General features: G+C 35.2%; 1 protein-coding gene across 1 annotated transcript in view; it reads right to left on the reverse strand.

Annotated features, from left to right (window-relative positions):
- Window positions 1-512: 512 nt before the first annotated feature.
- Window positions 513-24,642, reverse strand: part of GNAT3 (G protein subunit alpha transducin 3) — a 63,221-nt gene continuing 39,091 nt past the window's right edge. The window contains exons 5-8 of the mRNA XM_060632329.3: window positions 20,013-20,141; window positions 7,892-8,021; window positions 7,525-7,678; window positions 513-4,478 (exon numbers count right to left, since the gene is read on the reverse strand). Of these exons, the coding sequence (XP_060488312.1) occupies window positions 4,288-4,478; window positions 7,525-7,678; window positions 7,892-8,021; window positions 20,013-20,141 (604 nt within the window). The 3' untranslated portion in view covers window positions 513-4,287. The remainder of the gene's footprint in view (window positions 4,479-7,524; window positions 7,679-7,891; window positions 8,022-20,012; window positions 20,142-24,642) is intronic.

Raw genomic sequence — 24,642 nt, forward strand, 5'->3', positions numbered from 1 at the left:
GTTGAAGTAGAAACAGTCACCCCTGGTTCTGATATTATAATGGCATGTCACATGTGGCCATTTTTCTTTTTCAAAAAAGAAAACACAGCAATATCCACTGAAAAGAATGTTTTCAATCACATATATGTGCAAGGTTTAGTTCCAATCTGATGAATTTAGAAAAGATGAATGTCTCTCAAATAATCACTTTGCTTATAGGTCTCATTTATTCTTTGTTTCCTGAAGGGTGTCAAAGTTAGAGGGCCCTGACTGTCCCAGGAATTAAATTAGGGCCTTTTTTATTTCCTTTTTCTTTCATGTGACTGTATTTATTTCTTAACTAGTGTGACAAACGTGGCTTAAAATAAAAATTGTGCTATTACTAATGAAACACGTGTTTGGCAGCAACAGGGCTGGTAACAACAAAATGTCACAGGGCACTTATTTTCTTGTTGATTTGGTGGAGCGGCGATTAGGGAAAAAGTTGTAATAAACACAATAATGGGATGCTTAATGTGATAGCCGGGTGGAATTTTACTTTGATTTATTGAAAAGAAACACATTAATAAGCAGCCATTTAATTACTATTCATGAAACCTAGTGGTTAAACATCAAATTATTTTTCTCCTACATTTCTCTGTAAGCTAATCAAGATTTTAGACACAATATTTTAGAAACAATATGGAAAAGCACACTGTACAAAACTAATGATAACTTAGATTTAAACAACAGGTTCAAAATGTCAAAAAAAAAAAAAAGAAATCAGAGCATGAGAAAAGACTAAGTATCTGTATATCACGAAACAAATTTGGACCTATTTCGATAGATTTGTTATTCACAGATTTGGCTCAAATAGTGCACATTATGATTATCAGAAGATGATCAGATCCTACTGACCTGGGAAGGACAACAGAGTTATATTTCTTAGTAGGATTTTATTATCTGTCTCATTAAAGCTGTTGGCCATCTAAATTTATTATTTGTGCAACATTTGGGTAGAAAAACACATGATGTTAGTATGCCCTCATGTGGCTGGAGACTAGTAGGTAAGATTGTCAGGAAAGGCCTAAAAAGAAAGAAGGCCCCAGCTGGTTAGATTATCAATTAATTGAATACTTACTGCAACAAGATGGAGGGTCGCCTCTCCTATTTTTAAAGTTATTCTAAGTGAGAGGATTCACAGTTGCTCCTATAGTTCTTACAAATATCTTATTTTTAGTAGTTGACTCATGTTAACCAGCTCATCCACTGCTGATTCTGAAGTGATGTCAGAGAGGAAAAACCTATGTCCACACACAAAATTTATTTTTCCTCACATATTGTTTGACTAAGTCAAGCCTGAATGATTCTGTGCAAATATTTGAAAATATATTTCGTGATTAAATAAGATAATGGATCAAGTAAAAAACAAAAACAAAAACAAAAAAAACCCGTGTTAGGACAGGCCCACGGCCTGAAGAATTAGTTTACCAATTTGTAGGATACACTTGAAGACTGGTGTTGGTTTATAAATTCTGTTAATCAATAGGATATGGGATATCTATAATGTATGTGGTAGATTTCCTAGAATTTGAAAACCCTTTTCTATAGAGCTTCTTTTTAGAGTCACCAACTTTAATATTTGATTCAAGGGTATTACCAATTAATACTCTTCTTGAATTAACTCTGTAGTCACTAGTCCCAAGGTGCAAAGACTTATCTGTTCACCAGTTCATGCTTCTGGAAAAACTCTGCAAGGATTAATTGTTGGTGACCCCATTAGATGGAAGCCTGCCCCAGATCTCTGAGGTACTGTAGTGTGTCCACAGTTGGGCACATTTTAGAAGTGAAAGAGTTGGGAGTGTTACAAATCTAAGGCATGAGGATTTGAGAACATTCTGAGTGAGGGAGACCTCAAATAACAGAAAAGGAAAATATCAGTATAATAACATTTGAACTTTGACAAAGGCTAAGACTGCCTCTTTGAGACACTAGCAAAGCAACAACACTAACTGTGCAGTTGGAATATTGAATTCTAACCAACTTTAACATTGCTGGTCTCAGTACAAGTTTCTTCTGGGTAAAGCCAGAGGATTTTTCCAGATTTCCCAGATTTTCCATTTGTTACTCTAATTAGTTCAAAATACTGTGCTTCTACGCCAACCTTTTTAATTAAAAACTTAAAAAGTAAAATCACAAATAGATGCAATTTTAAGGAGGGTGATCATTTAAGAAATGATGCAAACATCTGTTTTCTCTACTAAAAATTTCTCTTTTTAATGAAAATGCATTGTTTAGCATAACAACAATTTGTGATTGTGAAGAAATGTTTAAAATTCCAAGCATAGGGTAGGAAGGAATTTAAGGGTTCCCCCCCTCCCATAATCCAAACTGACCTCTAATTTTAGTTTGGTCATTTAACATATTTTTAAAATTTCTCACAGAATGGTATTTTACAACATTTCTACTTGCCTTTTTTTTTTTTTTTTGCACAGATTGAAATGAGTTATGTATTTGTAAAAGATAAAATGAACCATTTCTGACCCCATGCTTTACACCAAAAAGAGAAATCCAAAGGGTAAGACAGAGTCAAAATCCAAATAATAATAGTAACATTTCACAAAACATCTTGCTCATTTACTGGAAATTCTCTTCACACTGGTAGAGAAAAGCAGGCTAAAGGAGAATGGGAGAAAATAAAAAGATAAAGCAATAGATGAAATGATAGCATTTGTAATCTTAATGTAAAATCTCTTAACATTGAATATCTCCTAGCACATTATTGGTTTTAGTCATATAGATATTGGTTCAACCAGAAAAATTTATTAAATTCTCACGCTAAATGTTTGCTCTTTTTTTTGTCCTTGCTATCTTAGGCTCCTTAAAAATTTATATTCTGCAAAGAAATTTCCAATTAATTTTTCTTACTATGAAATTTTTGTAGGAATGTATTTGTTGAAAACTCCTTTATGGTTTTGAAAATAAAGCCACAGACACTCCAGTCAAGGCTACTTATGGAATAGTGATAATTCTTAAGTGTTTAGAATGGAAATGTTACAGAACCGTGAAGTGAAGAAGTGACATTGAGACAAAACTACCTGAATTCATCAGATTGGCAAATGGGTTAATTTACCTTTTCCTCATCTAGCTTGTAAAAACCTAATTAGCTCTCTTTTCAGGGTAGTTAGAAATCTCATGCATTGACCTACTATTCTGACCTGTGTATCATCTTTTTCCCATGGTAGAAGGCAAACAGTATTAAGACCTGCTTGAAAAGTATATGTTATAAATGTTACACACTTCAAGAAAGGAAGAAGTCATCTTTTTTTGCAAATCATATGATTTGGTTTGTAAGGCACCAGATTAGTTTTTAAAAAAACAGGCTTGACCATTAGCATACTGTATAGCATTTAGAATGAACCTTACAGTACTGAAAAGCTCAATGTTTCTCTTCCACAAAATCTCCTAATTACTCACTCTTACTTCCTACTTCTTATTCATAAAAGCAAAACATACTAGTGTTAAGAAACTGAATTATTTTCCTCTCTGTGGCTTAAAATTGTAATCAATTGTAATAATGCTCCATGCCCACTCTGGAGCAAAATGTGAGAATAAGTACTCCATTAAGGACTGTTGTTCAGCCTGAACAGCCTTATGCTATATATTTGACCATACACGGTCCCATTTTTAACTAGGCTGATACAAAATGATATTGTGTTAAAATCTTCAATTCTAAGGTAAAATTCAGCATTGATCACTTTTTTCAAAGGAAAACATGACAGATAAAATTACGTGCATTTCTTTTGCATATAAAATTTCCTATCAACAAGTACATGTAGAGTGAACATTTCATTAGCAGCTTACTGAATAGGAGTAATGGGCCAATAATAAATAGTCTTTATAGTACAGGCACAATTACATATCAGTGAAAACAAATGCCTCTCAAATTCTAGCCAATGAAAATAATATGGGATACTTTGCATTTTTTCATTGTTCTATGATTAAAAATGGACCACAATACAGAAATTTACTACCAAGAAAATTCAGTGTCAGTGATATGTACTGATAGAGCTTTACCAAAATGTATATTTTCAGACCTAAGGACATCAGACATCAAAGACACCCCCATCCTCACTGTGCCAAAGAAACTGAAACATCCAGAGAGAGCTGATAATATGTTAAAATTTTTATATGAAAACTTTTTGTTTTATAACACTAGTTATATTTCTAGATAAGTTAATATTATTAAAACTAAACACATCACACAGCACCTTTCCTTTTATATCTTGAAAAGTGTACAAGAACAAGAGTGGAAGAAAAAAGGGCTGATTAGAAAAGCCCACAGTCTTTTAGATTCTCTTTGATAATTATGTCTGTAACTGCATCAAACACGAACTTGACATTTTGGGTATCTGTAGCACAGGTCATGTGGGAATAAATTTCCTTATCTTCTTTTTTTAAATTCAGGTCTAGAAACTGGTTTTTGATGTAGTTCCCTGCATCTTCAAATGTATTTGGTCCTTGTTACAAAAAGAAATAAAGAAATGTTAATTACATTTAAAAATGAATGAAGTTAGAAATAATATTAGTAGGTTTTAGCATTTTACTTTGTGTGCTACTATTTGATATACTCACTATTGAAAAATCAAGATGGCAATGGTCACTTATCAGGGATTTATGCAATGTTACGTTGCTGGGAACTATGCTTACCCAGCTGGGTAGGGACTTCATTTGGCTGAAATGCTCACAATACAGTAAGAATACAAACATACATACATAAATAAGCTAGTAATGAAGCTTATATACATGACAAAGGCTGTGCATGTCTCTGTGTATGTGGGTGTGTGTATGTGCTTTAATATGAACTAAAAGAATAGAAATTGGAGATGAGTAGTCTACAAAATGAGGGTGGTATTTGAGCTGGATCTTGAGGGGTAGCTAGAAGAGAGAAGGAAATAGCATGAGTGAAGGCCAAAAGCAGGAGAATGGCCTGTGTCACTAGACTCGAAAGTAGGGTTGAGCAGCAAGTGTGCACTTTGCAGAATCTAGTTGGAATTGTAGCAAATCAAGTAGAAAGGATGGCATGGGTCAGATTAGAGACTATGTTGCTAATTAAACAAAGGGCTTGAAATGACATATGTACAAGTAGAGACAGCTGTTCTTTTTTTGAAGCTTATTTATTTGAGAGAGAGAATATACAAGCGGCAGGGGCAGAGAGTGAGGGAAATAAAATCCGAAGCAGGCTCCGGCCTTTGAGCTGTCAGCACAGAGCCTGACGCAGGTCTCTAACACACAAACCGTGAGATCATGATTTGAGCCAAAGCTGGATCCTTGCTTCACTGACTGAGCCACCCAGGCACCCCAAGACAGCTATTCTTGACTGATGCTTTAGTAGAACTAAATGGAGGGTCGATGAAAGGTGGGCTTGGGAATGTTTAGGCTGGAAGCAGAAGACATAACGGATCAATAAAAATACAAATGGTAATAAACACAAGGTAGCCAAAAGTGATCTGTTGGTGGGCTTTATAACAGAATATACTTGGTGGGAACCTAACACACAATAGGGCAGTAGCATAAAGATTTTCCAAGGAGATGAGATTTTGTTCCCCACTTTATTGTATCTAGGAGAAAAATGCCATGAGGGACAATTGTTATAACCATGTAACATGGCTAAAATCCAAAACACTAACAACACCAAATGCTGGCAAAGATGTTGAGCCATAGGAACTCTAATTCGTTGCTGGTAGGGATGAGAAATGGTACAGCCACTTGGGAAGGCAGTTGGGCAGTTTCTTATAAAGCTAAACATGGTATTAGCATACAGTCCAGCAAATATGCTTCTAGGTATTTACACAAAAACTTATGTGTGCACAGAATCATGAAGATAGATGTTTATAGCAGCTTTATTCAGAATTGCCAGAAATTGGAAGTAATTCAGGTGTCCTTCTATAGGCGAAAGGTTAAAGAAACTAGTTTCTTTATGGAATGGAATACTATTCAACAATAAAAGGAAATGGACTATCAACCCATGAAAAGTGGTGGAGGGAATTTATTGCGTTTAAAAATGAAAGCGAAAATAGTCTGTCAGAAAATGCCATATATTGTATGATTGCAGCTATATGCGTTCTGGAAAGGGCACAGCTATAGATAAAAAGATCAGAGGTTGCCACGAGAGAGAAGGGAGGGGAAAAACATAAATTTATAGTGGAACACAGATGATTTTTATGGCAGTGAAACGATTCTGTGTGTTACTGTCATGGTGGATACATGACATGGATTTGGGAGAGCATACAGAACTGAGTAACACAGAGAGCCCCCACTGAAAACTATAGACTTTAGTTATAGTGTATCAATATCTATCAGTCAGTTGTAACAAATACACCACATCAAGGCAAAATGTTAATAATAAGGGAAACCAGAATGTGACCACAGAGGGAGTATATGGAAACTCTGTATTTTCTGTTCATTTTTCCTGTAAACTAAAGACTGCTCTAAGAAATGGTCGATTAGTTAGAAGAAAACATAAAGAGCTTTACTTAGTCTATATTTAGTTTGTAGTATTCAACATGGAATCGTGACTATATTTAATCACATGATAAATGTGTTAACACAGAAATGATAATATTCACAAAGCTAGAGGAAAGATATAAGCAACTGTTTTAGATTAGCATAGTTACTGCGACCGAATACCATGCCTAGTAACATTTGGGTTACCCAAGTATCTCAGTGGTGGAATTGGGCTTCTATTTGTGTTTAAATCATGAAAATTTCCATCTTACATAATATCATTAACAACAGAACATTTAACTATATACGAAAAAAAAAAAGTTGTCTCTGAGGGAAAAACAACCCACCTATAGACCTGACATTTATAGTCACTGATTAACAGAATCAGCACTAAAATTCTAGGATCTAGGAAAACTGGAAAGAGAAAATGTCACTATTCTCAAAATCATTCAAACTGTCCTTCGGAAAACTTAATTCTGACTTCGAGCAACCACTGCATTATAAGGTTTCATTGGGGAATACGTAAAAAAATGTCAATTTGTAATATATTGTTTATAATGTTTAAGATAATATAATTTTCAATGTTGTTTAATACATAGAGTAGCAACCCTGATCTACCTAACCTCCTGTTTATTGACTAGAGCTTTGCTTTAATGTAGAAGGTTTTCTGTTTATCTGCAAACAGTTTGGATTCTTCCAGTTTGGATCATACACGTGACTCAAGCAATTATCATAAGCCTCAACTTCATAGATGCTACCTGTCAAGATGCAGATAGGAAAATATAGGTCTATGTAAGAATTTAGTGGGGCACCTGGGTGGCTCAGTCGGTTAAGCAACTGACTTCGACTCAGGTCATGATCTCACGGTTTGTGAGTGCTAGCCCCAAGTCAGGTTCTGTGCTGACAGCTCAGAGCCAGGAGCCTGCTTCAGATTCCGTGTCTCCCTTTCTCTCTGCCCTTCCCCCGCTTGCACTCTCTTTCTCACTGTCAAAAAATGAATAAACATTAAAAAACATTTTAAAAAGAATTTAGTATGGCATTAAAGAAAGAAGATCTTACCAGTGTATTCTGGAAAGCAGATACTAAGATGCACTTTGGTTACTTTTTCTTGAAAGAGATCCTTTTTATTGAGAAACAGGACAATGGAGGTGGTTGCAAAGTACTTGTGATTACAGATACTGTTGAATAGGTGAAGACTTTCATGCATTCTGTTCTGTTAGGTATAAAAGATGAGAATGTGTAGGATTATTATTTGCAAAATATTAACATCGGGTATTATAAGCAAAGCTCTAGAAATAACATCTATGTTTGGAAGGAATTCACTGAGTTGGGGAGTGTGGTAGTAATGTCGGAAAGCACAAATGCTTAGGTGTTTGTTTGTTTGTTTGTTTGTTTTACCCTGGCCTTGCTTTCCTTTTAGACTTACCACTTCCTCATCTTCCACTAGGACCATGTCATAGGCACTGAGCGCGGCACAAAATATAATGCATGTAACGCCTTCAAAGCAGTGAATCCATTTCTTTCTCTCAGATCTCTGTCCTCCTACGTCGAACATTCTTTAAAAAAAAAAAAAAAGAATAGCAAACCTTAGAGATACCTATCAAAAGTTACATTAATATTAACATTTCTAGTTATAAATGAATGCTCTCCTATCTTTAAAAGATTTTATTTTTATTGATTATAAGATATTTTAATTGGTCAATTTGCAGCTCAAGGACTATGGAAAAAGAGAAAGTTTATCTTTTTTTCTTTCATTTTTTTGTATTCATGAAAACTAGATAAAAGATACAATAACTCACATACTGGCTTTGGGGGACTGAGGAATTTTAAGCAGCTTATGGTTTTAGTAAGAAATCTATTAGAGTCGAGAAACTTCGATCAAAGGCTATGCATAGTGTGGAAGTGTTGAAGCACTATATCGTACACCCGAAACTAACAGAATGCTGCATGTTAACTGTACCAGAACAATAATTTAAAAAAAAAAATCTCTGCATAATCTTAAATGAACAGAACCTACAAAAAGATTGGAAGCCACCATAGTTCTGATACTACAATCCCTGTTTCTTCTCTTACCTCTTGCTACATTCATTTGTTCATTCAAACAATGACTGTTTGCATTTTATGTGCTACACACTGTGCGAGGACTACAAACACAGAGATGAATAGATACAGTCACTAGCTTCAAAGAGCTCTCTGTCATGCAGAGAGAAAACCAATATGCTATTATAGTATTATATAATAAATACTCTAATATGCAAGGTAAAATGTGAGCCCAGAGGAAAACTTAAGTCAGCCAGAGTCATCATGGAACCTACTCACAGGAAGTGTTTTAGAATTTGGCCCTCCCCCTGTGTTAGTATTTCAGCAAAAGACATCATTGTAGACATAGCAACTTGGTAAAGAAACTAGGAGTTTCTATTCTTAAGACCTCCCTTTCCCTTACCCTCCATATAATACACATACAAAATGCAGTTCCCAACTCATCCTCTTCTTTCCAAGTCCCCTTGTCTTGTGCAAGCCACCAACATTTCTTTTTTTTTTTTCTTTTAAGTTTATTTATTTATTTTGAGAGAGAGACAGAGAGAGAGCAAGTACACAGGGGAGGGCCACAGAAAGAATCCCAAGCAGGCTCCATGCTTTCAGTGCAGAGCTTGATGCGGGGCTCAATCCTACCACCATGAGATTATGACATGAGCCAAAATCAAGAGTCAGATGCTTAATTGTCTGAGCCACCCAGGTGCCCCAAGCCACCAACCTCCCCAACCTCCCCAACTTGCCCAAGTTCCCCAAATTCCGCAAGCTCGCCATGCTCACCATAGCCACTGCAAAACTCTGTGATTTGCCACAGGCTTCTTAGCCATGGAACCAAACACAGACTGGTTTGATGACCCTTAAGGCTCTGGCTATTTTGGTTCCTGCTTACTTTTTCCAGCTTAGTTCATACCACTTTCCTCTTTAATCCAGTCCAATCACAAGGCTATTCTTTAAGTGACTTTAGTATAAACCTACTTTTTGCTGCTTCAGGACTACTGCACAGTCACTTTTTTCCTCACATAACTCTGCCTTTTTCGCAACTTGAAGGTCTTACAGTCAGTGTCTCCTTCACAAGGAAGCCTCCTTGGTCATCTATGTAAATGGTCTCTCTTCCTATCCCCATTTAATTTCTATTGCATCACTTTCTTTGCTTCGTAGTGATTGTCATAATCAGTAATTAATTAGTTTGTTTATTTTTTATGGGTTTAATATCTACCATCTTCTTAATAGAATACCAACCTCAGGGCAGGGACTTAACTATATTAGTGACAACTATATTCCCAGTATCAGGCACTATGTTTGACCTACAGTAGACATGCAATAAATATTTGCCGAACAAATGAATATATTGCATGTTAATGGGATGGAGGGTGGATTTCGATATCAAGTGCAGGTGCAAAAGTCATTAAGGAATGAGAGGACATGGCATGTTTAGGGTAAGCACATAATTTATATTTTGGGGAACATGAAAACTTAGATAAAGCCATTGAGATATATGGCCTGCTCATTATTCATTTATTCAATAAATATTTATTGATCATGCCAGGCATTAGAGATTCAACCTCAAGAAGCTTCTAATTTGCTGGTGGCAGAGAAGGCAGTAGTGCATGTTGTGTGTTTGTGAACAGACATAGGATATACAGATAGAGAGTGTAGGGGTAATTGGAACTGAAGTAATCAGAAACTGCAGTCATTAAAATTTTAGGATGGGGGGTGGAGGCAAGTGGATGTCTGGGGAAAACATTCCATGTAAAGGCAGCAGAGAAAACAGCAAGAGCAAAGGATTTGAGCAGGCAGGAGTAAGGCTGATGAGTCAGGCCAGAAATAGATGAATGAGGCCTTTTATATCACATGAGAAGATATTTATATTAGAATCAGTGGGGAATGATGTGAGATTTGGGGGCAGGGAATTAAAATTGTTTGTTTGTTTGTTTGTTTGTTGTTATATTCGGTCACTTTGATCTGAGTCCAGAAGATAGATTTGATAAGAAAGAGACTAGAGGCAGAGAAAGGAGTTATGGGGCTTTTGTAATAGCTTAACCGCAAGACATTAATTACTAAGAAACATCCAAGCTGCACAAAGATTACAAAGGCAATAACTATACTTGGGATAATAAATGTCAATCAGCTGACATTACTGAAGATAAAAGTATAATACATTGCCCTTCTTTACTACTGCACACTTCATATATGAACCAGGTAGGGAACAAACATATGGAACTGAAAGTCCTCAAATACACACACACACACACACACACACACACACACACACACACACACCAGTACAAAAAGAGTTCAGTAGTAGATTGAAAGAGAAGATGCTCACAATATTCATGATAGTGCTTAGGAGTTCAGTGGTTATGTGATTTGGAAATTTAAATCCAGTGTCAATAAAGACTGTTACAGGTGCTGGTAATACCAAGCCCTCTGCAGTTTCAGACTTGCAGTATAAATGGAGGAAGAGGACAGCATTTTGACTTCAAGGTTATATTATGAGTAAATCAATCAACAAACTTAATTGTTAAAAACCAGTCAACACTCTTATGGAAGCAAGGATAATAAATACGCATTCAGACATTTAAATCTGTAGTTTTTTTTGATCTATAAAGTAATCTTAGTCTTTTTTTCAGACTTTGAAAAGTAGTTTTATCTATTGAAATTATAACATGTAGTACAAATGGAAATAGTTGGGATCGTGACTTTGATTTCCTCCATAAATGCTCATATCACCAATTGTAATATCTTAATTTTATTTTTTTTTATTTATTTCTTAAAATTTTTTAATGTTTATTTGTTTTTTTGAGACAGAGAGAGACAGAGCATGAATGGGGGAGGGTCAGAGAGAGAGGGAGACACAGAATCCGAAACAGGCTCCAGGCTCCGAGCTGTCGTCACAGAGCCCCACGCAGGGCTCGAATTCACAGACCGTGAGATCATGACCTGAGCCGAAGTCAGATGCTCAACTGACTGAGCCACCCAGGCACCCCAGTAATATCTTAATTTTAATGTAACATACCTAATAAGAGTTTATTTGCCAGGCATGTAAGCAATCTATAACAATTTACTCAAATTTTAAAATATAAACTTATAGTTTATACATATACATGTAAATATACATATAGTTTATGTACAACTATTGTTTCTCTTTTTCAGATGAGACATTAAAGCAACTTGCCCAAGGCTTAGTAATTCAACTAATATCTGTAGAGGCTATTATGTACCAGGCACCATGATAGGTTCTGTGGGTATGATAGTGAACCTCATCATGTGTCAGTCTATTTGCTTAGACCAGAGGTCCCCAACTAGTACATACTGTCCACAGTTAGCTTTAAAACTCTTAAGCTCTCACCAGTGGGCCAGAATTACCTTCACTGTACAGTCTATCCTTCCCCTAAGCCAAACAATAGCTCTATGTATTGTCAAACTGGGCAAAAATGTAAAACTCTCCCCTTACCAGGTGTTTTGTTCCATTATTTTAATGGTGATGGTATAGACCTCCGGGGATCTAGCTATTGTGTATATTCTCCACTTGATCACATGAGTATATGATGGATCATATCTGGTAAAGAACTGTGATACTGTGACTGAACAAAGATGCATCAAGTTGTGGGTTTTGGTGCACAGAGGACTGAATATACATCAGAGTTTTAAATTCCTTGTAGGCTTTTCAAACTAAAACAACTCCTTGTATCTCCACCCACTAGATTTTAACATGTAAATATCTCCATAATTCTTGTTTTCTCTTGTGTTCTAGTCCTCTCTCCAGGGTTTGCTTCCATACTGGACATCCTACAATGGAGAACTAACCAATCATGGAATGAGGGCAAAAGTTGCTAGATGAATAGAATGTTTGTGCTAAGACAGCCCAATCTTCAGTTTCCACAGTAGAAATGATACTGCTGCAGGAACCAAATTCCAGGACACCTTGATTAAGTTTTCCCCACTAAATAGGACTTGGATGAGTTAATTAGCATTTGTTTTTGAGCTTCTTTATCTCTGTTTTTATGGCCAACTAAGTAAGCTATCTGTCTGATAATTTCTTTTTTCTTTTTTATTTTTTTCAAGTTTATTTATTTAAAGAGAAAGAGAGGGAAGAAGCAGGGTGGGGAGAGAGGGAATCCCAAGCAGACTCCACTCCATTAGTGCAGAGCCTAATGCAGGGCTCAAACTCATGAACCGTGAAATCATTACCTGAGCCGAAATCAAGAGTTGGACCCTTAACGAACTGAGCCACCCACACCTGATAATTTCTTTTTTAAAATCACTTTTATATTTTCAATTAGATTATATTCAAAAGTTACAAATCTGACAGGGTGACTTAGTATAACTGCTCAGATTCCTAGCATGGTGGTCATATATTTTACCTCAAAGAGGGTAATCTAATATTAATAGTTTTGAATAAGAAAAAAAATTGCAGGGAACCCCTTGCAATGAAAACGGTAATAAGAATGATCAAGGTATGAGTATTACCAATTTATGGACTCCTAGGGGAATATAAACTCCCCAGGAAAAGGGAAAAACAGAAATTTCATATACTTCCCATGTATTTCTTTTCTACAATGTAATGATACCAAATGGCTTTCCCCAAAAATAGAATGTTTGCAAAACCTTTGAGATGAGAGTCAAAGCAAGCCCAGCAATCTCACTGGCTCTCTGCCGACTTTCTCTGATCATTCAGCGTCTTCAAAGCCTACTGTTGATATTAACATCTTTGTGTAAGGGTAGCTCTTCTCTTCAGGTAAATGTATAAAATCAGTGAGGGGTATAAAATGTAGTATGACCCTTAGCCGACAGTTCTTTTAACCTATCATGCAGCCTCCACTAAACACATTTTAATAGGCTTAGCTTTCTCCCAAGGAAGGGAGGACAAAGATCTGCCCTCTGAGTGTTTCGTTATGTTGATAAAAATGACTTTTGAAAGTCTTAGATTGCATGCCAATAACCTACTCATGTTATGATTCACTTGATAAACAGTGGTGTGTGTGTATATATGCATGGGAGCAGGTTGACATTAGAGACAAAGGTCCAGGAAGCATTGGCCATTGCTCTAATGTCATCTGCCATTACAGAATTGAAATGTTCATTAGCAGATCAGACCAACATCTGGAGTTTTGTTTTCATATTGAGTGTACTGGATATAATGTTAGCTCTAAGAAGTTACATTTTGTTTTCCTGCTATTGTAGTCCTTTCTTGTCATACATCTCTCTTCACTTTTAACTCCTTCTCTAAGTTTTAATTTGGGGCTTATTTTAGAGGTGTAAAGCATTACAATCTATTGAAACATTTTCAAGATTCCCAAAGTAGAAGCATTTACTTATATATTTCATTGAATAAGTATTCTTCTATATAAAAATATATTTAAGAATGTATATGAGTATATATAAATATATAAGTATATGGGAGTATGGATACATATATATTCCATCATGACCATTCTGTGAAAAACAAAAGTAGAAATCAGAGAAAAACATTCATTTCTGCTGACTGAACACTTGGATTCGTCAAATCTACATAACAATTAATGAGGTAAATGTACATGTGATACAGATTGAGTATCCTCAATTCCTTGAGCAGTTAAGGTAACCAGAGCCTTAATGATATTGAATAGAATATGCAGTTCTCATTTTGCATTTTGCATGAAGTTTTTTAATGTATATTTTGGTAATACATATTTTCTTATTAATTCTGATATTTAAGTCAGAATTCTTAAATTAAAAAAAAAGTTTTTAAATGCCTGAGTTGTATGATACAACTAAAAATCCACAGGCAAGGCTTTTAGGTGATAACTGAACATTGATTATTTGTTAAACTACCCATGGTATTAATATAGGGCGAACTGCCAGAGTTTTATATTAAATAGTTGGCTTTACATTAAACAGTTGTGTTTTATAATCTATTTTAAACAGTTCGGAAAGCTATTGAATTTTATGGGTTTGTGTCAAACAGTTGGCTAAATATTTAACCACACAAGATTATTCACAGTTCATATTAGATAGATTATAATGAAATAATCTGTACTTCATAGCAATTAAAAATTATTGCATAATCTACGCTAAAAAAAAAACGAAAATCTAACCTGATTTGGAATTTATTTTAAATTATTCTGTTGGTGGAGCTTTTTTAAGATATTTGACCATATAATATTAAACCATCTTAAGATGGCAACATATTAAAGGGCCAGGATAGATCTGTGTCACCACCACACAGCCATCACAAAATAGCCTAACCAAGTCTTTCTCTGGTGCCAAGTTCTCAAAATAGATTAGGACAGATATTTGCAGACAAAAAAGATATGCACAGAGATCATTCTAAATCCCTTCACTGCTTGTATATAAAAAACAGAATCAAAAGGAGTTATAACCATAAAACAGTCAGGGTCTCTAAATGCTCATAATTGTTAATAACATTATATACTTGCTACAAAATGTGTGCGTGTTTGTTTGGAACTTGATATACCCACTAGATAATTCTCTAATTATTGAATAGTATAATTCACAAAGTCATTAAAATATATCACTAGAATAAATTAGACATGTTACATAGCTTATTGTCTTGATAATACTAACCATGAACATACTTGAAACAAATATATAGCTATACATGAGTGATTGCTCTGTGAGATCTAATAGAGAAGGACAAAGCTAATTTGAGATCTAGCAGCTGAGTAGACAATCAGACTCACTCCTAAACTGACTTATGCCCCCACAGAAATAAACAGAGTGCATATGATCAATTTGAAATTTAAGAAAATTATAATGTATCTCATAGATCCACTCAAATATTGTTGAGAATAGTTACGTTGAATTTATAAAACCTAAAACTCTATGTTGTAATAATTGCTGACCTCTCTTCCTCGACTTCCATATAGTTTTATGTCCTCTTAATTCTATTGTTTAATTGTGGAACAAATTAGGGAGAAAGTGGCTTCTCTATCATTGTTGGATAAATCATTATAAATCTGTAAGTTCTTCGTCCTGAGGGATTATTTTATAACAATAAAAGAGCTCACACTTGTGTTTTCCATTTACATAGTACTTTAACATTTGTAAAGATAATTTATTTTACATTTGACTGTTGGAGTTCTGGTTTGATAAGAACTCTAAGGTAATTTCCATTAAATTAGGTGATACAGGAAGATGATACAGTATCTTAACAGACAGAATTTTTCATTTTGATGTTCCTGTTTAAAATTCTAGAGTTCTCTAGTTTAGTATGCAAATTAAATCTTTAGTTTTAAATAGTCATAGGATGATTTATGCTATGTGAATTCAAATCAATGCTAATGCAATATATTTTAATACCTGGGCACTTACCGAAATGAAGTTGGAAGGTATCTTATTTTTAGACTTTCTATTTTGAAACACTACCAAATTTTATACTATAAAAGTCTGTGTACTTTTAGATAATCCTATTCAGCACTTCAAAAAAAAACCAAGTGATTTAACTGTGGAAATTATTAAGGGATTAATATATCTCAGTTGCGGTGACTAAGCTTAAAAACGTAATTAAATGATTTTAAATAGTTCCTTAAGAAAAAAGTATAGTTGCCTTTTTTAAATTTTGTAGTAAAATTTAAATACTTTCAAAACTTCATTGTTTAAATACTTGTTTTTAAAGAAATTCCCTGCATTTGAGTTATTATCCTTCTCCATTTCCTAACAGAAAATGCCTTTAATAATACACCCTCTTCAGGAAGAAGAAAAATAAAACATTAAAACAAAAGAGCTGCAAACCTGTTTGAATGAATGCAAAGAGGTTGTATTTGTGTGGTATAGAAACTGTTACGTCAAAAGAAATCCTAACTTGGTTTCACAATCCAATTCACAAACACCTTCCATTTCAGCATTGATGCTGTCATAGAGAATTAGCAAGTCCTTTTCTTATTCCTTCATAAGCACCGGCAATATATGAAAGCAGCATAGGCAATCACCTGTCTATATGACTTAAGACAATGCCTCACAAAACACAGAACTACAAAAGAATGGGAAAATGGTACACCAATAGGGGTTTAAAGGTATACTCTGAAGAGGTCTATTATGAGGTAATATATCTTTAAAATAATGTTTTATTTATTAATTGCCTTTTTTAATTTTTAGAGAAATAGGGAGCATGAGCAGGGGAGAGTGGCAGGGGGAGAGAGAGAACCTTAAGCAGGCTCCATGCTCAGCACAGAGCCTGACACAGCGCTTGATCCCACGACCATGGGATCATGACCTGATCAAGAGTAGTGTGCTCAACTGACTGAGCCAGCCAGGTACCCCTAAAATCATTTTTTTAAATATTAATGCAAATGCTGTATTCTATTCAGGATATAATTTTTTAAAATTCTGTGAGTATTATTTGCTACTGAGTGAAATAGATGTTCCAAATAATGGACATGACTTTCTGAGGTTTATGTGTTCATTGGCAATTGTCATGTCCCTGGTTTCAGAAGCACAGATGTGCAAAGGTACTGAGGCTTGCCAACTCAGAGATATCTCACAAACAGGTCCTCTTCTCTCTCTGTAGGGAGTTATGAATGACCAAAAACATTTGAAGAAGCACTTACTCTACAGAAAAAAAGAATGGTTTCTTTTTTTTTTCTAATTTGTTTTTTAACGTTTATTTATTTTTGAGGGAGAGAGAGAGTGAATGAGTGGGGTTGGGGCAGAGAGAGAGGGAGACACAGAATCCGAAGCAGGCTCCAGCCTCCAAGCTGTCAGCACAGAGCCTAACGCAGGGCTCGAACTCGTGAAATCATGACCTGAGCCAAAGTCAGATGCTTAACCGACTGAGCCATCCAGGTGCCCCTAAAAAAGAATGGTTTCTGTCCCAATTTACCTAACAGCCCACAATGACATGCAGTGCAAGAAGTGTGGTTTTTGAAGTTAGAAAGATGTATGTTCTAATCACATTTCTAACACTTCTATGTATGATATTGAGGAAATCTTTCACCTCATTTTAGCTTTAATTTTTTTCTTTATCCAAAATAAGGACAGCAATACTCAGGTCAACATGTTATAATGAGCATGTAAAAATAGGGTATATATAGTGCTTGGCATCACACATTTATTCATCCAGCAAGAACTGACAGTACACCTACTCTGTGCTGGCCACTGTGATAATCACAGGAGACGGCACTGTAAACAGACATGACCCTGGCCTCCAGGAGCTCAGAGCATAGGAGACAGAAACAGAAACAAAGGAGGAAACAAATAAAGAAACAAGGAAACTTCACACATTAGTAAGTTTTTGTTTTTGGTGTTTTTTTAAGTAACAAAATAGTCTGATATTTCAGTGTTATAAAGGCATTGGCTCCCACTGGTATGGCTAGTGAGAGCTGTTTACATTTCTTCCCAGTGCGCATTCAGTGACCTCACTTTGCTAGGTTGCAATTAACCATTGTTAGGGTATTTATAGCAAGGGAATCCTCAAGAGCCATACATCAGGCGTTCCCTCTCCCTGTGTCCCAGAGATCCTATTGATATGTTTACCAGTACGCTACTGGGTGTAGTAGTGACAGGGATGTGAGGCGATGGGTAACAGATGAATAAGTCTCCATGAGGCGATAGTTTCTGATTTGGGAACCTAATGATAAGAAGGAGCCAGTCCTTCTCATCCAGCGTCAGAGCATTTTAAGCAAAGAGAAGAACAAGGTCCTAAGGTTTGGAATGTTCAAGGAACAGATATATATAGATATATAGATATAGATATAGATATAGATATAGATATAGATATAGATATAGATATAGATATATGCCATATATCTATATCTATATATATGGCAGATAATTTGTGAAAGTGACTATTTCTGAGAAGATACTAAGTTGGTGTTGCAGAGAATGACTGAATTATAAGCTTCTAGGTATTCATTATGTGATACTAATTTTCATAACTGGTTTATGGTCCAAGCGATCTAAAATCCAGAAAATTCCATTAGCTTGTGTAATGCTTTGACAGGGTTAGGAGGGGCAGAGGGACCAAGCAATTGGACTTGGACTCCCATGGGAAAACCTTAGAAACTGGATCAAAAACCAGAAGCCTGGAGAACGTAGTTGCCAAAGAGGAACAGCGATGACAGGACCGAAAACAAACTGCTTATGTTTGCCAAGAGTGGATGTGGATCCAAATCTTTGTGGCCACTTTATCCTGGTTTGATCTTTGGGTCATCTTTCAGAAAATTAACTATTGGTGGACCTGAGATTTGGGTGTAAATTTTGAAGGGCTTTATTTGATATTAACTTGAAAATATCCTGGCCATCTCTGTAATATCTATTCTAATTAGATATTACGTCTCACCACTTCTAATACTAAAAAAAATTTAAAGCTTTTATCCCACTGAAGTGAATTTTGCCTCACAAGTGGATACAGAGAATTCATGTCACTTTCGTTGTTTTTCTACTTTTTAAAAGTATTCCCATTTTGTGTACATGAATGGGTTTACTAATTGTATTTTTATTAATTTTTCATTATTTAGTGGTACATCTGGAACCTGGTTTTAATGTTTAATAGTCCATCTCATCAACAATCCATAGGGAGAGGCAGTTAAATATGATGATGTTTTATAGCACTATGGTTTGGATTTCCAATTCTTGGTTCAAAAAATGAGTGGTTTTGGGGTGCCTGGGTGGCTCAGTTGGTTAAATAAGTATCTGACTTCGGCTCAAGTCATGATCTCATGATTTGTGGGTTCGAGCCTGCATCAGACTCTGTGCTGATAGCTCAGAGACTGGAGCCTGCTTTGGATTCTGTGTCTTCCTCTCTTGCTGCCCCTCTCCTGGTTGTGCTCTGTCTCTCTCTCAAAAATAAACAAACATTAAAAACATTTTTTTAGAAAATGAGTGATTTTGCACTAGCATTTCTAGAAAGGTCTTGATAATGTGACAGCAATAAAAATACTGGACTCATTTTCATACCCAAACCATGCTTATAAAACAGGCCTTGTTATTTCAGTAAATGGCATCACATTCAAATAGTTCTCCTCTCAATTATTTGCATCATTTTAAATTAAGGAAATGAATTAATAAGAGTATTTCAGGCAAATGAGAGAGTAGGAAGGTAAAGGAAATAGTATCCGTGGCACCTGTTACTTAAATTTAATTTAAATACATTTTCTTTTCTTTTCTTTTTTTTAAGTAGGATATCAGTTTCAAGTAAGAGGAAAATAAAATCTAGCTACCACCTGGTCAATACAGAGGCATTTTTCTTGGAGGAAGTATTGGGACTTAGGGTGGGGGGTAGGGTGCAGGGCTATAGGAAGGCAATAAGGGAAAGTAGCACCGACAGTGAGCTAGGAAGGCCTAGAAAGTATGCCTAAGGTTCACTGGGCTTGAATATGGGTTAGACCTTTCTCTGTTAAAAAAAAAAAAAACAACAAAACATATATATATATATATATATATATATATATATATATATATATATACATACACATATACATATATATATTCACATATATATATGAAAAATTAAAAAAATATATATATACATATTGAATATTTCAGTTGATGATTAGAAAAGACATTGTTCATACCTGAAATGCAAATCTTTGAAGGAGAATTGAGTTTCAATGATTCCAGTTGTTTTCACTCGAGAATGTAAAACATCTTGCTCATTTGGGACATATCCAGGAGCTGTGATTCTATCTACATCATTAAGGTAGCTAATACAACAACAAAAATAGCATATATTTTTAAAATTTGCATTTGAAGATACCAGGATGCAGTACAAATGAATTTTTACTTCAGGGTCCATTAAAATTATTAAACTCCAGACTGGTTCTCTCTAACCCTGCTCATCAGAGCTTGGTGGACAGATGCTGCAGAATACTAAGTGTGGCACACACATGACCAATGGAGGCCTCTTGTAAAGACATCTAGGTCTGGGTGCCTGGGTGGCTCAGTTGGTTAAGCATCTGAGTTTTGATTTCAGCTCTGGTCATGATCCCGGGGTCATGGGATTGAGCCTGACCTGGAGACCCGTGTCAGGTTCCTTGCTAAGTCATGGAGCCTTCTTAAGATCCTTTTTCTCTTTCCCTCTGTCCCTCTCCCCTGCTTGTGTACCCTCTCTCTCTAAAAAAAAACAAAAACAAAAACTAGATCAATAGTACCTTAGCCTGCATTTTATGAGGTGTATGTAACAGAATTGATGTTATACAGATATATTTCAGAGAAAAGTTCTGTTTCCAGGTTTTGATCATCCCCCAAAACGTCCTATCTTGTAATGGTAGTCACTAGATTATCTTCAAAATGCTGTAATTTGAATTTAGGCATTTTGAATTTTAAGGGAGTTATTGGTTTTCATAACTTGAAGTTTGTCCTGTTGTTCTCCATGGATTGTCTAGCTTAGGACTCTGGACCATTTGTATGAAGTGCCATGATTATATACAGTTAGCACAATAAAAGAAAATATTTTGATTTTCTTGCTGGTTCACGATGGAACTAACTCATGTCATTGCTGAGCCATTCAGGGGACAGAAGGCTGAACTTAGACATTGCACCCACTCCTATCTCTCTTCTCTTCCACCAATGTGTCAGTATCCTTACCTCTTTCCTGGACCACATATTTAAAAACCCTACTGTTAGCAAGCTGAGTACTGCCCTGGTTTTGCCCACAGGATCTAGAGGTGCTGAGAAGCAGAAATAGATCTGAGTAAGCCGTGTGCTCCACAAGAGTCTGTTAGATTAGAGGAAAGAAGCTGCTCTTTGCCTCCTTCTTGAAATCAGATCATGTCTTTAAACTAAAACAAAGTATCCCATTGCTTTAAAAACAGTTGAAAACCACAATTCTAGACTTTGAATATAAGGCTTTAGTAGTTTAGCAATATGGCTATTTCTGTGAAAATGTTTAATAGTGACAATAAAAGCCTGATAAGGTTTTTATGACAAAATTGGTCATTATATTAAAACTAAGCTTACATGTATAGCTAAATAGGAAGATTATGATGGGCATACATCTATCCAGAAAGAATTTGAGAGGTAGAATCCAGCTAAATATTAGTTATCATTCAAAAGTTGAATTTTTCAGGGTCTAAGTTGAAGAGTTGTTATGTGTTAGCACCTCACATCATGCCTTGAAAAGCAAAACTATTTTATCCTTTTTTAAAAAATAAATTCAACAGCAATATGGGTAATTTATTCTCGGAGGATCTTTCTGCTTTTGAGCTGAAACAAATTGAGTGAACGCCTCAAAGGGATTTTGGCTAAATGACAAATAGGTGATCATAGTTCAGAAACACATTTATGTATGATAGGAAAATTTATTACTTGCTTTATTCTAATAAAGCTTAATTTTTCTTAAAAGCAAGGGACAAATCAAGAAACAGATATATCAGCAGAAAATATTGGAAGCTTTTTCCACTTTATCTATTTTCTGTTTTGTGAAGCAAGACCCTTTGTGAATTCTCTGTTGACTAAGTCTGCACATACGGCTGGTCAGTTGATTCATGCAAGAACAACAAAAACATACCTGTCAACATAGAGATTCAATTCATTTTAATGATAGCTAAATGAATACTTTGGTAAAGACACTTTTAATGTACTTTCATTTGCATGTGTAAATGATTTCAAGCAAAGCAGAAGCATTAGCAGAGTGACAAATTTGCATTTAAGAGGCCTGCTTTTAATGAATATGAGATTTGAATGCTCAGGCCTGTGGTCTAGAACTGAAACCAGAGGCCCTAAATACATATAGCTCAAATCAGTTTAAAAAAAATACCTGATACTTTTTCTAATCATGTAAAAATAATTTTTTTTCTGGTAAAGTCTTTGTTAAATATTAAAGCTTCTGGAATTTAAACAGCACACTAGATGGCCTCAATCAGTAAGCCATGAAGTATTAATAAAACTCTTTCCCCTCTTTGTCACTGTCATGCCCTTTTTCCTTCAGCTTCCTAGTAGTACAGGTGCGAGCAGGGAGGTGTTATGTTGCCAACAACATGCCCTTCCCTACTCTGATTAAGATTCACTACTTTGTTAGCCTAAACTTGAAGGGGCTCTAGGTTTGAGAAAATATAAGTATCCTATTTTGACCAAAACAAAACAAAACAAAAAAGGAACAATGGGGAAAAGAGCGAGAGGGAGAAAGGGAGAAGAAGAAGAGAAAGGAAAAGGGAAGGGAGAGAAGGAAAGAGGCCATTGCTCTATAAAATAAGTATGAAATAGACATGAGTGTGGGACTGATCTAATATGATATTTAGTTTCAAAATGTGAATGCAATTCAGTATTTGAAAAAACTCTGTTAATTTTTGGAAGAAAGCAATGGCCATTCAACTATTTTTCTTAATAAGTGTTTTCTTTAATCTTCCTTTTAAGGACCTTTGAGGGCAGGGAGTATTAACAATTTAAATTTTGGGTGGTTTTCAAATGAAAATTTTCTGAAACAGAGGTTGGGAGTGAAGGTGGAGAGGTGTTTTACTACTCTCTAAATCAATCAGGGTATTTAAAACCATTATTATATGGGCAATATTCACAAAATAGGTGCAAGTTGATACTGTGTAATGATGTTTAACGTGAACAGATAAATACTTTTAATATGAATCTATAACATGATAGTTCTGTAAAATATTTATTTTGTGTGTCAAAACAAAAAATCTGAAACTAAAGGCTAGAAGGTCTAGAAAATACAATACAGGGTCATTTCATCTTCCCACTTTGACAACACAATATATAATTTTTTCTGTTATTAAAGAGTAAAGTATTTGGTAAACATAATGATTAATATAATTGCAAATACACTTCTTACAATATTTGAATGGAGAAGTCATGCTTAATTGATAATGTATATCCAAAACCAAATATATTAATTACAGCTATTGAAGGGGTTCAGGACAACACCCCAGTTCCCCAGAATGTGTCACTTTGGTATGTGGATTATTTTGAGCTGAAGGCACTTGAGACCCTGCAGGCTGAAGAGAAATCTTGCCCCTCCCTTAACTGTATAGAAGAATCAAAACTGGGGGTCTTTCCCAGAATAAGTGTTATTAGGAGAGATAAATTTTATGAGTGACCCATCTATATGGCAGGACAAACCTCTAATTACCAAACATCTGCTGTTATCCCCCTTTGAAGTTGATTCCTTCCCTCTGAAGTCCCAGGCCCCACCCTCTTCTCCTTAGTTCAGGATGACATATAGACCTCATTTTGCCTGTCTTTGGAATTTCCGTGTCTATGTGGTTCCCTGTATGTATACCAATTACATTTCATTTTTTCCTGTTAATCTGTCTTGTGTCAATTTGATTCTGAGTTCAGCTAGAGGGACCTTTGAGGGGATAGGAATTCTTGCCCCCCAACACTATCTCTCCTTCCTTCTCTAGCGTTTTGTTAAGCAAAATTTTATGAGAATATTCCACAATTAAATTTCTTATTGTGACTGCCCTTATCAACGATTCATAAAGAAAAATAGAGTTTTCTATACTGCACAGAGTTGTCTTAGTATTAAAATATGGCTAGGCACTGGGACACATAAAACAATTAAATGAGTTTAATAATCACATGATGATATTCCTTCTCTACTTCATCAAAGAGATGAGAGCAAGACTTTCCTCCAAGGGCTTTGGAATTTAAAATGAACATGAGTGACTAATCACAGAAGACTGTTGTTAGCTTTTCCTAAAATTTATATAGTTTGTTTTCTCTCCATAATCCTTCTGACCATCACGATTAGAAAGCTGAAGTATCATGCAAGTTTCATTGTTCTATCCTCAAATAATCTTTCATTTGCTTCACTTTTACATCACCTTTTGAGTAGTACTAACATGTTCTGTTGTGAGTTCATCAAAAGAACTGTATTTATACCTTTTTATATATGAGTATGCATGGACAGATACATAGAATAAGTAATTATATTAATTTGCATACATGTACACACATGCGTGCAGGCTTATAACCAGAGTATAGGTTAAGAACTGCTTACTAAAATAGAAATTTAAAATAATTTTGATAATGAAATTATAAATGGTATCATAACCTAATTTTATTGTGGCTGATAATTGCCTACTGGATGATATTAGCTGTGAAAATTATATAATCTTTCTTGAGACTCAAACAGTATCCCACAAAATACAAATGTTTTGAAAATCATTACTTTCTTCTAGAATTCTGTATCATGTTCATCAAACCAATTGAGTCAAAGAATGTGTCATCAATAAAATTATTTTAGAAGAA

This window comes from Panthera onca, chromosome A2 (assembly GCF_046562875.1).
Source record: "Panthera onca isolate mPanOnc1 chromosome A2, mPanOnc1 haplotype 2, whole genome shotgun sequence".
Lineage (NCBI taxonomy): Eukaryota > Metazoa > Chordata > Mammalia > Carnivora > Felidae > Panthera > Panthera onca.